Source organism: Notothenia rossii, assembly GCF_949606895.1.
Source record: "Notothenia rossii genome assembly, chromosome: 10".
Taxonomy (NCBI): Eukaryota; Metazoa; Chordata; class Actinopteri; order Perciformes; family Nototheniidae; genus Notothenia; species Notothenia rossii.
The window spans coordinates 24,753,680-24,768,451 of record NC_136908.1 but is presented as its reverse complement, the minus strand read 5'-3'; the positions used below and the strand labels follow the sequence as shown (position 1 = coordinate 24,768,451).

The 14,772-nt window shown below is 41.3% G+C and overlaps 1 protein-coding gene across 1 annotated transcript in view; it reads left to right on the top strand.

Annotated features, from left to right (window-relative positions):
- The window catches only part of macf1a (microtubule actin crosslinking factor 1a), a gene marked incomplete at its 5' end in the record, with an annotated part of 277,749 nt that overhangs the window by 133,535 nt on the left and 129,442 nt on the right, over positions 1-14,772 (top strand). The window contains 2 exon segments of the mRNA XM_079655334.1: positions 1,021-1,098; positions 2,491-2,583. Of these exon segments, the coding sequence (XP_079511460.1) occupies positions 1,021-1,098; positions 2,491-2,583 (171 nt within the window).

The following is a 14,772-nucleotide window of genomic DNA, read 5'->3' as shown; positions in this document are numbered from 1 at the left end:
CAAAATACTAAAAACATTCCTAAATTTAGAATTTGTTGCAGATCTGTTATAGTGGTATACAACTTATGTAAGGGGATGTTAATTTGTATCCACCTAGAAATAATTTCAGATGTTATAATAATTGAATTATGAACCCTTTGGTTTTATTCAATTGTACATAAAACATTAAGGATAATGATATTTCAAACTAAAATTGTAACACATTTTTGAAATTATCTATTGTGTATTATATAGAAACAAAAAAGTTATTTGCGTTCAAAATAAAGGAAAACCGTCTAATTGTCTGATGTTTTAAAAAACAGCCTTTACACGTTTATTAGCTCAATACATCAGTTAATTTAATCCAAACACAATACAAGTAATGTATAGCATTGCACAAATATACACCTCTAATCTCCTTTCCTCTTCTTTCCTTTCTACCTCGTCTATCCTCCTCTCTCTTCTCCCCTCTCCTCTCCTTTATCCCTTTCTCTTCACTTCTCCTCTCTTCTCCATCATTTCCCTCCTGCTGATGTGATGACTAATCCTGAGTGTACCTTCTTTTTACCAGCACAGTGTGTACCCACATCTGCATCCTGCACTCACATACTGTTTGCAGCAAGAGTGTGGTTGTTAAGTGTTTTCTGTGTGTTCTCGCTCTTGCTTTACTCTCTTCTTATACTTATTTCGTGCTCTAAACCTTGAGTGGGATGTCTGTTTGTGAAACTGTAACGTTGTATAAAGGAAAGGTGTAAATTGATCTGATCTGAGGTTTGCATTGTTCCTTCTTTAGCAGCATGGTTTGGGTGTAGTTTGCTGCTGAGTTCTGGCCTGTCTTTAATAGCTCCTGTTGAAGACAGCGCTCCCCAGAGGACCATTTCATGTCCCCTGCGCTGACGTTTTACTTCACTGCACTGTGGATTGAAATCAGCTTTTTTGCACTCACTGCTGCCTTCTGCGTTTGTTTCACTAAAAAAGACTGAGTTTAAATTAATTTGTTAATTTTTCTCATTATTTTATTCTCCTTTCTTTCCTTTCCAGCCCAGAGAAAAGGGGCGCATGAGATTTCATCGACTACAGAATGTCCAAATAGCGCTGGACTTCCTCAAACAGAGACAGGTACGCACACACACTTTTTGATCTGTTGCTACATAGACAAAAATAAATGTTTACGTCCTATTTGAAATTTTCAATCTTGTGTGGTGTCCATAAGTACATCTTTAAGTTTTGAACCTGGACTTCCTCCCTTCATCTAATTGAGGGGGGTATAGCCCATCACTTGAATTTAAACTCTTGTGAATACTGTAAAATAACATGAAAGGTATATGATATGGAGATAGAAACTAACCGTTAACCATATCATAAACAAACATAATCCATTCATTTGCCCAGTACATTTTCAAATGTTGTAAAATACATACAGTATGAAATGTGCCATGTATTAAGCTAGCTTAATAACTCACCACATGGCAGCTAGCTAGCAAGATAACTTACTAAAGCTAAAGGTACTTTGAAAACTCAAGACAACAATGTGGGCTGTGTTCATTTGATAAAATAAATGTTTTACTGTCAAGAATATATTGAAATAATGAATTAAAACTCCTCAACAAGCTCAAATAAGCTACATCTCACAGCTAGCCAGCAAGAACTAGCAGACGGTTGAAAGTAAAAGAAAAAACTGTGTGTTTTGCTTCAAGCTACTATCTGCTATGTAACTAAAACATCATATAAAATATAAAATAAATTCACTCCAGTTATAAAATTACTGGACATGAAAGCATGTAGTCCTGGCTCAGACAGTGCAGTATTGTTAGCATGGGCTGCGTGTGTGCTAGGAGAATGCAGTGCACTGTGCATGGTAAGAGTTACATTGAATGGGCATATTTGTAACCAAACATGTAATTAATCCTAGTATTTTAATGTGTTTTCCCCGAGATTAGTTAATTATGTAAAGGTAAGATTTTACTATTTAAATTGCAGTGCAAAGATGTGTCAGAGATTGGATGACCCTTTGCAACCCTATTCTCTCACCTAGTGCATCTTTTATTGTTTCCTTGCTTGCCATCACCAATTATCTCTGTCTCACTCAGACTGCATCTTCTCGTTTACTCCAGAGCTGCAGCTCTTTTTCCATATCTCTAGTTACCCCATTTTCTTTTTAAAACCATCTCTTGTCTCTTTGAGTCGTTCCCTGGAGGCAGCACCGGGGGAGTAATGACCTTTTCTTTTTTCTGAATCCTTACCGGGTGTCACTGCAGGTCTAATTATATAGTGTGGGTGGCTCGGCTTAGCTGGAGCCGCAAGATTTAACAAGGTCTCTCACATAATGGGCAAGAGATTGGGAACAGAGATACATTTTCATGCATAACATGCAGAAATAAGGAGGAGTTATGGGTTTTCTTCTCAGTGTGTATTTGTTCATGTGCTACTTTTTTGTATCTTGTTTCCTATGCCATGTTGAGCAATTTGTGAGGAAAACAAACCAAAAATATTTAATTTTTCCATTTTCAGGTCAAACTTGTGAACATCAGAAACGATGACATCACCGACGGGAACCCCAAGCTGACGTTAGGTCTCATCTGGACCATCATCCTTCACTTCCAGGTCTGTACCCCTCACACGCTGATCTGTAGCTTCTGGCTCTGTTTCCTCTGTTGGACTCGATTAATGGTCATTTACGTCTAACCAGCAGCAAGATAACTTATTGTATTCTTCATTTGAAACGCTTAGCAGGAGGCTAAAGGCTCTTATATCTAGTTCTTGACAACTTAATGTTGACTTTATTTCTATGCTGTCCTGTTGTTAATAAGGATCTCTGTCCAGCTGTTGGGATTTGAGTTATTAGCGCTGCCAGGATGAGCTTAGTTCTGTGTGTGTTATGTAAGAAAAGGGGTGACTTTTAGCAACATGGTGTGTGTATTTCAATATTTTTCTGTTGAATCTCAAGAAACATTCAGTCTTAAGTGTTTTTGGACAGTGTTGTTTAAATGTCATTGCCTCAGTCTTTCCAGTAACAATATTCAAACTCTTACTGTGAGCAGAGAGTTTTGCAGTCTCATTTTGCTGTTGTTGAACCACCCCCATTTATTTAATATTCTCAAGTTTTCTTATTTTCTTGTTTACCTTAGAGGCATGCGAGACAAGTTTTCTTCAGGGATTTTGAGTTAACATAGGGTGTTATCATTTTGGGAGACATTTAGTCCTTTGGGTACCAAATGGTTTATATAGGACCTTTAAAAAATATATAATTCACATTCCTCCTAAACAAAATAAAAAAGGAAAACGGTTCTTAGACCTAACCTTAAGGATTATGAAAAAAAATCAACATTTTCAGCTAAAATGCACTGCAAAATAAAAACAAATGTCTCGTTTTTATTAATCCAGACAGTCAATCATTTGAACTGTTGAATTAATTTTTTCTGATTCCTGATGTGGAATATCTGTCACCTGTCTCTACGTCACCATCTGTAGCCGGCATACAGAGTTGTACTCTTGTTTAAATCATTACAGCGGGACTCCCATTACCTTTCATGCATGACAGCCCTATTACAGCCAAAAACTAATTATTACAAGACTTTTGAAATAATTGAACCAAAACATTCTTAGCGTCTTATTTTTAACTCTATATTTTGTTGCTGGAACATTATTCTCCTGTGGATATTAGAAAGGTTAATAAAGCAGTTGTAGTGGCTATGTTCGACCAGTAGCCTGCGCTGTAACGTGGCCCTTAGCAAGGTAACACTGCCAGCTGGTTGCTACGGAAACAGTAGTGCGTGACACCCCTGCAACAGTTCCAGTGGGCATGACTCAGCAGAAAATGTTGTTACAGAGAGATAGGGGGAGGGATGAAGTGATGATGGAGGACTAACCCCAGAGATGATTGACAGGCTGGAGGAGGTCTGGAGGAAATGAATGAAGTAGGGGAAAATAAATAAATAGGTGGAAAGAGGGAATTCTTCTGCAAAGCAAGATGATGACATTGCTGCAGTGAGAGGCTCTGTGTGCCTGCAGCATACCTATGTCAGGTTGTCCATGGTACAATGACACTGCAAAGTATACAACATATCCCTAGAATCAGAACTACATCTGGAATTACTTCTGCTATATTCAAATAGAGACAATGTAACATCTTCCTCAAGGACATCTTCCATCTCTTTTTGTTAGCATATCATCTATCAAACTCTAAACATGTGGTTTTGATGTGCAGTATTCAGAGCAATACACAATACATATTGTCACAAAAGTGTTTGTTTTCTTCTGACTCTAATACAATTTGAGTATAACATACATTAGAGTTTAATAGTGAATACTTGTCACTGCTGAAGTATCTTAATATTTCAATACGTTATATATTTCTTTCTTGTACCTCATGGCCTTTGTGGCCGGTATGTGCAAACAAGTGACTCATCAAATTACTTTCAATTATAGGAATTCTTTCAGTGAGCTATCGTTTTTAATGTTGGTGTAATTGTTGCAAGTCATTATTTCTCTGACACATCGAGTTACAGATGAGTTGTTATCTCTGCGTTACCTCACTCTGTCAGCTGACTCGGATAACTTTCCTAGTCAGCAATCCTACTGTAACTGTGTTAAACTCAAAGCTAATTATTTGTGTCTGTCCAGGAAATATCTGTCAGCTCCAGCTTGTCTTTCATGTTTCATCCTATGCAATTAAAATGAAAACATATTTATTTCTGCAGCAAAGCTTTACATTGAATGTAGTTACTCAGGCAAACCACTAAGTGACAGCAGTTAGCTCAGTATTAAAGATGGTCTGGCTTGTCTGTTGCCAATCGGAAACAACCATGCTGCACAATTCTAGCCTGTGATTGGCCAAGCTGGTGGCACCTCACTGCTAATGTATTACCAGGTAATTCAACACTGATATGACTTGCTTCAAGGCAGGATCAGCAGCTCTATAAGTGTTGCTTATTGTTATCAATTTAGAACTGTGTTGCATCAATTGATTGCCAACGATTCCCACCATATAGCGGAAAGAAATATGATGAGTAAAATGATGCTGCAGATGTTTATATTCAGTTCTTTAAAAAAACATCTTTAATGCAAACCTTATTTGTCTAGCTAATGTTCCGTTAGCCCTCTAAAATAGTCTTGAGGATTCTAAGCAACACAAATTAGATGGATTTTATTGTTATTTTCAGTCATTTATTGGCACTCGTTTACTAATAAAATAAGTTGGAGGCATGTCCTTCTACAGGCTCTGTCATGTATGAGCAACATGGCATAATATATTGCAGTACTTAAAAACACCAGAGTAGCTTTCAAGTGCTTGAAAAACCAGGGTATCTACATTATAGTGAAGTGTTTGTCACATAAATACTAATTGTTTTAATGGTGGAAAGGCTTTTCTTGGATTTTACAAATGTGCTTTTCAGAACAGCTTTGGGATGTAAGAATGAAACTACTCTGAGGGCAGATGGAGCCTGAATTATGATAATTAAAATATCAAGATCAATCACAATGCTCCAGTGCACAGAATCGACAAAAGAGCTGCCTGATATATGATCAAAGAGCTTCTAAAAATCCAACATGCAGTGGTTTCGTCTTGAGAAAAGCTGGGTTCAGATGAAAGCTGCATTCTGATAGCTCATGATGCCATGTATCCACAGTGAATGGATGAAAGCCTCAGGGGCTTGGCTTGTGCTTTTCTCCATGGTTCATATGTATGTTTGTGCGTGTTGTTTTCTTATGCTCTCTGTTCTTCGGGTAATGAGAGAAGATGGATTACTGCGTTGCTTTTCCCACTTGAGAGCTCCGCCTGTTAGCGGTCTCCATCCATATCTGTCTCTCTGAAAACATTCCCCATACATTAGGCACTTACTTTATGCAAAGTACCATGAGTTGATTCATCTGCGGTGTGGGTGACACATTTCTTTTTCTCCTGCAGTGGTACTGCCATGTTGCACTGTACATGATCTCATGTATGTATGAGCTGGGTTATTCAACCTACAGTGTGTGCAGTGAGGGTGGGTGGGTGCCTATAGAGGTTCTAAGACTGCTTGTGCTTTTAAATATGTTGAGCGGTTTCCATTACCATTACCGACTAAATTGTAAAGAATGAAATGTCTTCTTTATCTATAAAATGTCAGAAATTACCAATATACATGACGTCATTGGGTTATTGTTTTTTTCCAATTTAGAGTCCAAGATATAAAGATATAATGTTTAATAGATATACAATTATCACAATTGAGGAGCTTGAACCGAAACACTTAATACCTCTGTTGAAAATGGCAAAGTACTAAGCGTTTATAGATTAAAAAAATCCTATTGAAAGGGCTTTTTTGGGCCAAACCATTGGATTTATCGCTGTTAAATCCAGGTACTCAATCACATTGATGCAGAGATCCTACAGATTCCATGTTGCCATTAAAAATCCTGCCACGACCTAATACAACCACAGATTTGAAAAGCTTAGCTACCGGTCTAAAACAGTCTAAATATCTCCGTTGAGTCAAAGTGTATTTCCCCTCAGCTCTCGATCCTTTCCCATCCTCCAACAATCCCCTCCTGTTTTTCCTCTGTCCTTTTCAACTTTCTCTTAATTCCCTCAAATCTCTTTCCTCATTCAATCCCTGCGCCTCTCCTCTCCACCCCGGAGCCATTCATAACCTGTAGCCTGATGGACAGATGAAGGGAGGCGATGGGAATAGAGTGAGGGAGAAATAGATTGAAGTGCTCCCCCGCTTCTCATTTATTTTGCAGAGACTCAACAGTCTTAAGATGTTATTTCTCTCCTGCTCGCTGTCATTGAGGGAAGCTTTTGGGTCAAGTGTGTGTGCGTTTGTGTGTTTTGTGGCATAGAAAGCTGCTCACTTACAGCCGAGAGAGAGATAGAGCGAGAGAGAGAGAGGCAGGAGTAACGAGGAAGCCAATAGGAGGAGGAGAGCAAAGGAGGGAGGGGTTGATTGTGAGAGAACGAGCAGAAGAGAGTGTGAAGCTGCAGCAGCCGGAGATAAAAGCTTTTCTCTGCCTCTACCGGTTTCTGCGTGCGAGGGATAAAGCAGAGGACTGAAGCCAGCCAAAGTAGAAGCGAATATAGGCTGCCTGCTGTCATTGGAGCTCCAGGCTTCCTCATATCGGCAGGCCTCAAACCGTAAACGTGCGGCAAGACAAGATACACTCGTGGACACGTATGTATAGGAGCTCACCCAGCTGACTGGGGGACCGCCCAACCTCGCAGGCACAAACACACACTGCTCTCTCCAGGACAGCCACACACTTGCTGGTTCCCGTGTTGTCCACCGTATCAATCGGATCAATCCGGCCATGCTCGTCTGACGGAGCCACCGTTACCTTTTAGCAGGAGACGCCCTGTATGTGTTTGTTTTTTTGAAGGGGATATGGCGTGCAGACCCTCTTGTCCTAACCTCTGCTGCGTGGACTTCAGGATTACTCTTTACCGGACACTGAATCCCTTTGGCTCTGATCCAGATACACATCTGTAGCTGAAGTAGGTCTGATACTTTTAACTGGACCAGTCTCTTCCACCCTCTTCCTGTTCTGCTTTAGAGTCCAGCTTCCGTTGTACCCTAGATGCCTCTTCCTAATTAGATCAAGTGAACGTGATGAGTTTTTATGAGACAGGAAGGAACAAGAGAGAATAAACAGAGAGCCCTTTTCTCCATCCTTAGGTTTTTTCCTCAACATGGTCTGAATACCTCCTGCAAACTGTGGATTTTGTCAAGGCTGTTACCAGCGTCGCACTGCACCACCTGATGAAGAGGAAGCTTTCTTGAGCAACTGGCAGACTGACAGCAGGACATGGGAGGTTTATGATTTGTCAGTACTGGAACAAAATTCCCAGCCAACTCTGGTCCTCAGGGGGTCAAACATTGTGGTAGGGGGATCTCTAGACTGGCATCCAGTGGAGAGGCATGTGATGCTAAGCTGTCTTTGGAGCCTACATTGGAGTGTGTCTGTGTTTGGCTACATCCACATTTAAACTGACACCGCACCAAGGCACACAGCTGCATTTTGGACTACAACAAGTAAATTCCACAGGTATCTGGCTACCCTACATCATTATTTGTAAGGACTTTCCTGCTAATCTCGTCAATGGAAATTAAAGCCAGGGATTTTATACAACATATTGACAGTCCCTTTAAAGGAAGATTGCATACAAGCTGGAAGGATCAACACATCACTTGAAACACCAGCTCAATGAGCAGGAGAAATCTTCAGAAGATGATGTTTGGGTGTTTAACAAGCCGTCAGAGTATTGGCTGAATCTACCAGCAAGCTGTGGCAGCATTGGCTGACTGCACACTATCTCCCACCCACAACCAATCTGGAAACTGTGCTGCCTCGGTGGAATGAGACACCAAGCTTGGCGTTACTACGAGGGCGATCGACAGCTTGGGCATTAATACTACTTTTACTACGAACACTGTGACGGATAGGATTCCCAACGATCCTTGTTGCATGGCTGACTTACGTCATGGATCTTACCTCCCTCCTCTTGCACTGAACTAACATTACCACAGTAGAAGAGAGAGGCATTATTAATTCATTAGCTCAGATAGCTTTTGGATCTGAGTGTAGAGAGTTCTTGGATTACATTGGCGCCTGGAGAAACAACAAATCTCAACATCAATTGTTTGTGGTTTGTCGAGGATGTAGAATGGAATCTGATTGCAGCAGAAAATGGCGTTTGTTTTTCTCACTTCACCCAGTAGCATACATGTCTCATATCTGAGGGAACTATGGCATCAAATCAAAAAGTGAGATAAGACTGCCTCCAAAATCCTAGGTACACACACACATTCACACTTTTTGCTCATGAAACACACATATACATGCAGGGTGTATGAAGCAGCTGGAGCTTCACTTAGGGTCTGGATAGCACTGGCCTGTACTACATTTGTTCCTCTTCCAAACTCATCATCGCCTAACATATTGCCTTAAGCCAGGTAGCAGCTCACCTGCCAAGAGTGATAAATCAGACGCCTGACCCTGACCAAATTAATTCACCTCCCTTGTGTGTCTTTGCTGACATATTTGTGTCCACATGTCCTTGTCTGTGACCGCAAGTCTTCTGGGATAAGCAGACCAAGAAAAGCACCCTTCTGCCTGCATATATACATTTGTTGTTACATACCCCAAAAAAGCACGGCTTTCCAGTGATTCCACATCAGGTGAGGTAAAGATAAGAGGAAGGACAGGTGGCGTCAGCCTTCTGCTGCCTGCCTCGTGACTGAACCAAAAACCACCAGAGGAAAAGACTTTCCCTCTCCCTCCCTCGGTGACAGCTCTTATCATCCCTCTTTATATTCACCTGCTTGTATTTAACATGCTGCTATGGAATATTGAGCTAAACACGCGGCTCCTAACTTCACATTGCTCACAGGTGTCAGATTAATGAGGGAGCCGTCAGTCACCTGCCAGCAAATCTGAACATTCCCCATTCTCCAGTCTCTTTTTTCTAGGATGGTATTTTGCTTTCAAAAGACTGAAATAATGTTTAAATCTGAATGAAGATCAGTTTGGCCTCCCTGATGGATCAACTGCCTGTATTTGCTACGGTTTCTTTTTCATAAACTGCCATCTGTCCACATCAAAGACATGGGGAGCTCAATTGGTTGTGTCAGGCCTGCTCGGGAGGGGGACCTGGGAGCCCCCACACTATCACCAAAGAAGCGCCTACGTTTCAGACGTAAGCACAAGGGAAGGAAGAACAGGAAAAGAGAGCTAGAACAGGAGGGCGTTGAGCAACAAAGAAGCCAGGAGCCCCATGAAAGAGAGGTTGGAGATGAAGACGAAGAGGAAAAGGCTGCTGTTATAGAATCAGCAGATTTGAGCAAGAGTGCTCGGACTCTCAAGACAGTGCCTGATACAGAGTTAACTCATTCTAAAACTCATCTGCACAGTAATACCCTTTCCCCTGGTTCTGTTAGTGGCAGTTTCGGTGGCCGTTTGAACAACCGAATACTTGAAAGTTCCCCCAAGCCCAGTCCAGCCTGGAGAGGGGTTTTCTGCCTTCCAGGTGAGGAAGACACTGTTAGCGCCATCATAGATGTCTCCAGCATCCCGAGCCAAACCACAACCACAACCCCAGTCTACACAGCCCCAACCCTGGGCAGTACAACTCCAGGTGGGGGAAGGGTTTGTCGTGTTAAAGAAAAAGTTCAAGGGGTTCTAGAGAAACCTTGGATCCTTCGACAAAAGAAGGAGAAAAATGACAAAGGGAAAGTAGATAGTGTGGAAAAGAAGGATAGGAGGGCTAAAGGAGAACCAGAAAAGACTGAAGCAATAGTACGGACGCCTTCAGGGAGGGAGCACAAAGGCGTGGTCCATATCCGTGAGGTGGATGGTAAACTCTGCGTTGTGAGGACAGTGTATCCCAGTGATTTTGGTTCTCCAGTGTGGAGTGGTGTAAGTGACAGTGAGGTAGAGGTGCGCAAAGAGCCCCTTGCCCCTTCTCCAGTCACAGAAAATATTCTCAAAGTCCAACTGTCTGAAGAGGAGAAAAGTAGAGGCAACAATTTTGCAGGGGATTTTACCATGTCCTCTAACCAAATGTGGATTCAGGACACTTTGACTGTCAAGGGATTTAGCTTGCACCCCCAGGTTCAGGAGCACTCTTCTCTGTTGGAGTCGGGCTACAGCAGCGACATTCCGGTGACCTCTCCAGAAACGGCAGGCACCACTCTCAGTCAGACGGACTGGGGAGGGCTCACCAGTAGCTCTTCAGAGAGGCTGGATTCCATGCTTGAGAGTCCTCTGCAACAGGCGACTGTCAAATACCTGCCTCAGGTTTGCCTCTATCTATCTCTGTCCTCTCATTACACATCAAATCCTATAGCCAATTCTCTTGGATCGATTTTTATCTTGAGTGCTGCCAAAAATTGTTGATTTATTCAGATGTTCCCTTAATTAACTAGGCCGACTGATACCAGGCCTATGATTTTTTTTTTTTCCCGGCTGAAAGGAAACTAAATGATTTGGCAAAGAAATTTGCTAAACCTTGGCAACCCCTGAATAAATCATCTAAATGATAGAAAAAAGTAAATCAACGCTTAATAACACATAGTAAAATAATAGCGAATGCTTCGATCGGCCGCCGATCGATATCGGCCGATATTCGATGATCAACCCCAAAATTGGCGATCGGAGCATCCCTATAAAATAATACTTGTTGCTTTTCTATGTATGTAAAATGAAATATCTTTGGACTAAATATAGGGAAGTATTTTCTCAGTATGAGAACATTTGCTTTTGTTCTCGATTTTAGGACTTTCACTGACACATTTTTTTTGGACAGATTAATCGATGATAATGGTTAGTTACATCTACATTACAGAATGCTCTATTTTGTTCTGAGGATGTTTTTGTTGATGAAAATGAAACCTAAAAGTTATTTGTTCGGATCATTTGCAGTAAATTACACCTTAGTGGCATCAAACCTGTGATGGTGGAGGTCTCTGGAGCCCATTTTGTGAACAAGTGCCTTATAGTGCTGCAGAGAGGAATTAACAGCTCTTGATATGTACGAGTGTGGCTTTGTGAAGGGTGCATTGTCGTCATTCATGCACCGTGTTCATGGTCATGAAGGGTTATATATTCATGTGTTGGTGTGTGTGTTGTTATCAGCTCTTGAAAGGCACTGTGCGTCTCTCCATTCTTTCCGTCCCAGTCCCCAGAGTCTAATCAACGTAGCACAGACGATATCCCATCCTTCTTCCCCATTATCCTTCCCTCCCTCCCTCCCCTCACCTCCTTCCATTGCTTGTTATTTTGGTCACACCACAACATCTTCGTCCACGACTGACGTCTGTTAGAGTGTGAGAGACAGAAAGGCTGAATGTTGTGTGTGTGTGAGAGAAGGGTCATTGCTTCTAATGACAGGGTCACTTTTGCTTCAAACTGACACTGTCATTTTTCTAACCAGTTCAACACACACACAATATAACTGTGTGTGTGTAGCTCTAGTGATTTTGGTTGAAATAGGTTAGGGTTACTGTATCATGACTATTACATTACATTACATTACATTGCATTCAGCTGACGCTTTTATCCAAAGCGACTTACAATAAGTGCGTTCGACGAACAAAATACAAACTTGAAGAAAACAGAATCATATATGGACATCAGGTTTCATCGAGCTAAAACATTTCAAGTGCTACTCAACTGGCTTTAGATAAACCAGTCCTTTGTTAGTATATAAGTGCTTAGTTAATAGTTCTATCGCTCGAAGTGGAGTCGAAAGAGATGAGTTTTCAGTCTGCGCCGGAAGATGTGTAAGCTTTCTGCTGTCCTATTGTATTCTAGTAGTAATTTACTTTCTAGTCTTTCGAGTTTTTTTCTACACAAAGCTTTTTTGTCATAAACCGAACAACCAAAACTTTTTTCCATTTTAATCAGGGACTCCCGTTTAAAATTCAGTAAAATGGAAGGGCTTTTGGATAGTACAGACCTCTGCAAAGGCTGCAAGGCTAGGTGGAAAATAATGGGTTTATCCGCCCAACCATTCGGATCCCGTCCTGGGAGAGGGATCCCTCCTCTGTTGCTCTCCCTGAGGTTTCTCCCATGTTCCCCTTTAAACTGTGGGTTTTCTCTGGAAGTTTTTCCTTGTACGATGTGAGGGTCTAAGGACAGAGGGTGTCGTATTGCCATACTGATATTCCGTACAAACTGTGAAGTCCACTGAGACAAATGTAACATTTGTGATATTGGGCTATATAAATAAACATTGATTGATTGATTGATTGATTTGATCGATCCGCTCCAAAATTGAATGTCTTACTTAGTCTATGCTACCAAATTGTATAAATCCCGACCACAATTTGCCATAAAACCTTTTTTACAAACAAACCAAACCTAAAACATAACATCCTTTTTTGGAGGATTTGGTATTTGATAAACAGTAGCACAGACACATTTTGGTAGGTATCATAACAGTAGTGAAGGAAGTAACTGAAGTACTTAAAGTGACTGACTACATTCATAGACATTACTTTATTACACCTCAAAGAGAAATCTATCTTTTAGTATTGTCAACAAACTGCTATAGTACAGTGCATCGTGGCTCTGTACCAAGTTACTTGTGTCCTGTTGATATGTATTGAAATATGAATGGACCTCAGCTTATAAGTGTAGCCCAGTGCTTCTTAGTACAGTATGTCTTTATATTCGAGGCTCTTGCAGGAAGACAAGGAGAGAAGGAGAGTTTGCGTTCTAGCTAGCAGCTTTTTAGCTCTCTTTCACCTTGAGAATGAAAACACTGCTGCAGCCACTGCAGTGATACAGCAGATGACGGGCGATTTTCATGACGGCTGCCACAGTTTGCTCACTTCTCCTCATCATAGAGGCGGAACAGTGTGGCTGTGCAGTAAGACAGCTGACGTCATGTTGTGTTTAGTGCTACATGTCTCGTTTGCTGCACAGTTGCTGAGTCATAGGAAACACACAAACACTGATACAGTAGATCCTCATAGGTCCTTGCTTAAAAGGGTTTTTCACTCAGCAGCAATAATCGATACTCCTGTGTTGTGTGTTCCTTCGTCATGACAGGAGTTGTGTGGATGTGGCAGGATACCTCTGTGATCGGTTTAAAATGCAGCTGTCCTGTGTATGTGGGTGCCTGTGATGCCCCTCTCTGCATAAAAGGGATTTGAAATGCGCATTCATCAGCGAGGCGGCTTTTTCGTCGAGCCCCGAGGGGATTCCTACCACTAAATGTATCCATATACCCGCCCTGCTTTGTCTGAAGCTATACAGCTATTTGTCCATCATCTGTTGAACTATCTTTCATCCCCAAATCTATCCCTTTTGCTTAATGATCGAAACCCAGGGTTTTACAGCTTCAATTTCTGTTTACAAAAAAAAACATCATGTTTCTTCTTTTAGTTTCTCTTCCTGTCCACCCTCCATCCTCCCTCCCTGTTGTTATCTCCACCTCTGCTCCCAAACTTCAAAGACACCATATGCTTCTAAAATAGAGCTATTTCTGAGCCACAGGGGGGGCTGCTGGTGGATATTGGATGTTGAGAGTCGTCCCCAGGAACAGTTTTTCAAATCTGCACTTGCAAAGCTTAGAAAAGGATCAGACCCATCACCAACAATTATATGAGAGTCTAATCCAGACTGACTTATTCCGATGAAATCTAGCAAGTCGACCAGTGATTAAACACAAAGGTTACTTTAAATGGCTTACATTTTTATCCTGGTTTTATATGGATTCTTAAATCACAAATCACGCTCTTTATCGGGCTGAATTCATTGCCGACACTTAATGCACATTCTGCGCCATCAGTGTCGTTAGACTCTCACAAAAAAGTATCCTCGTGGATGATTATGCCCTTAAATGTTTGCTTATACAGTACCTGCTTCCCACCCACATTTGGTGTTTCTAAATAATGAAAATGTATATTTGACCTCTTATAAACCTTTTTTTGCCAGTTACCAGACCTGTTGACTATATCACGGCTTCACTCCACCCTGCTGCCACTTGAATGTGTCTCTGTGTACAGCAACTTGTACACCGTTAACACTTCACATTTACAGTATACAGTACATTTGGACACACAGTCCTTGAAGCCTGACTGAGGGTCACTCTAACTGCAGCATGTCATGTGACACGTTCCCTGCTCTTCTGTGTGTGTACCCTATATTTATTGTTACCTATAAATGGAGGAAATGAGTATGAATCATGTTCACACATACAGTATTGCTTTGTTTGCCTTCACAGAGTTTGATGTTTGCAAAACACGTGTTTCATTCATTTCTGAATTAACACAGTAAGTAAATTAGGTTGCGTTTATTTGATCACAC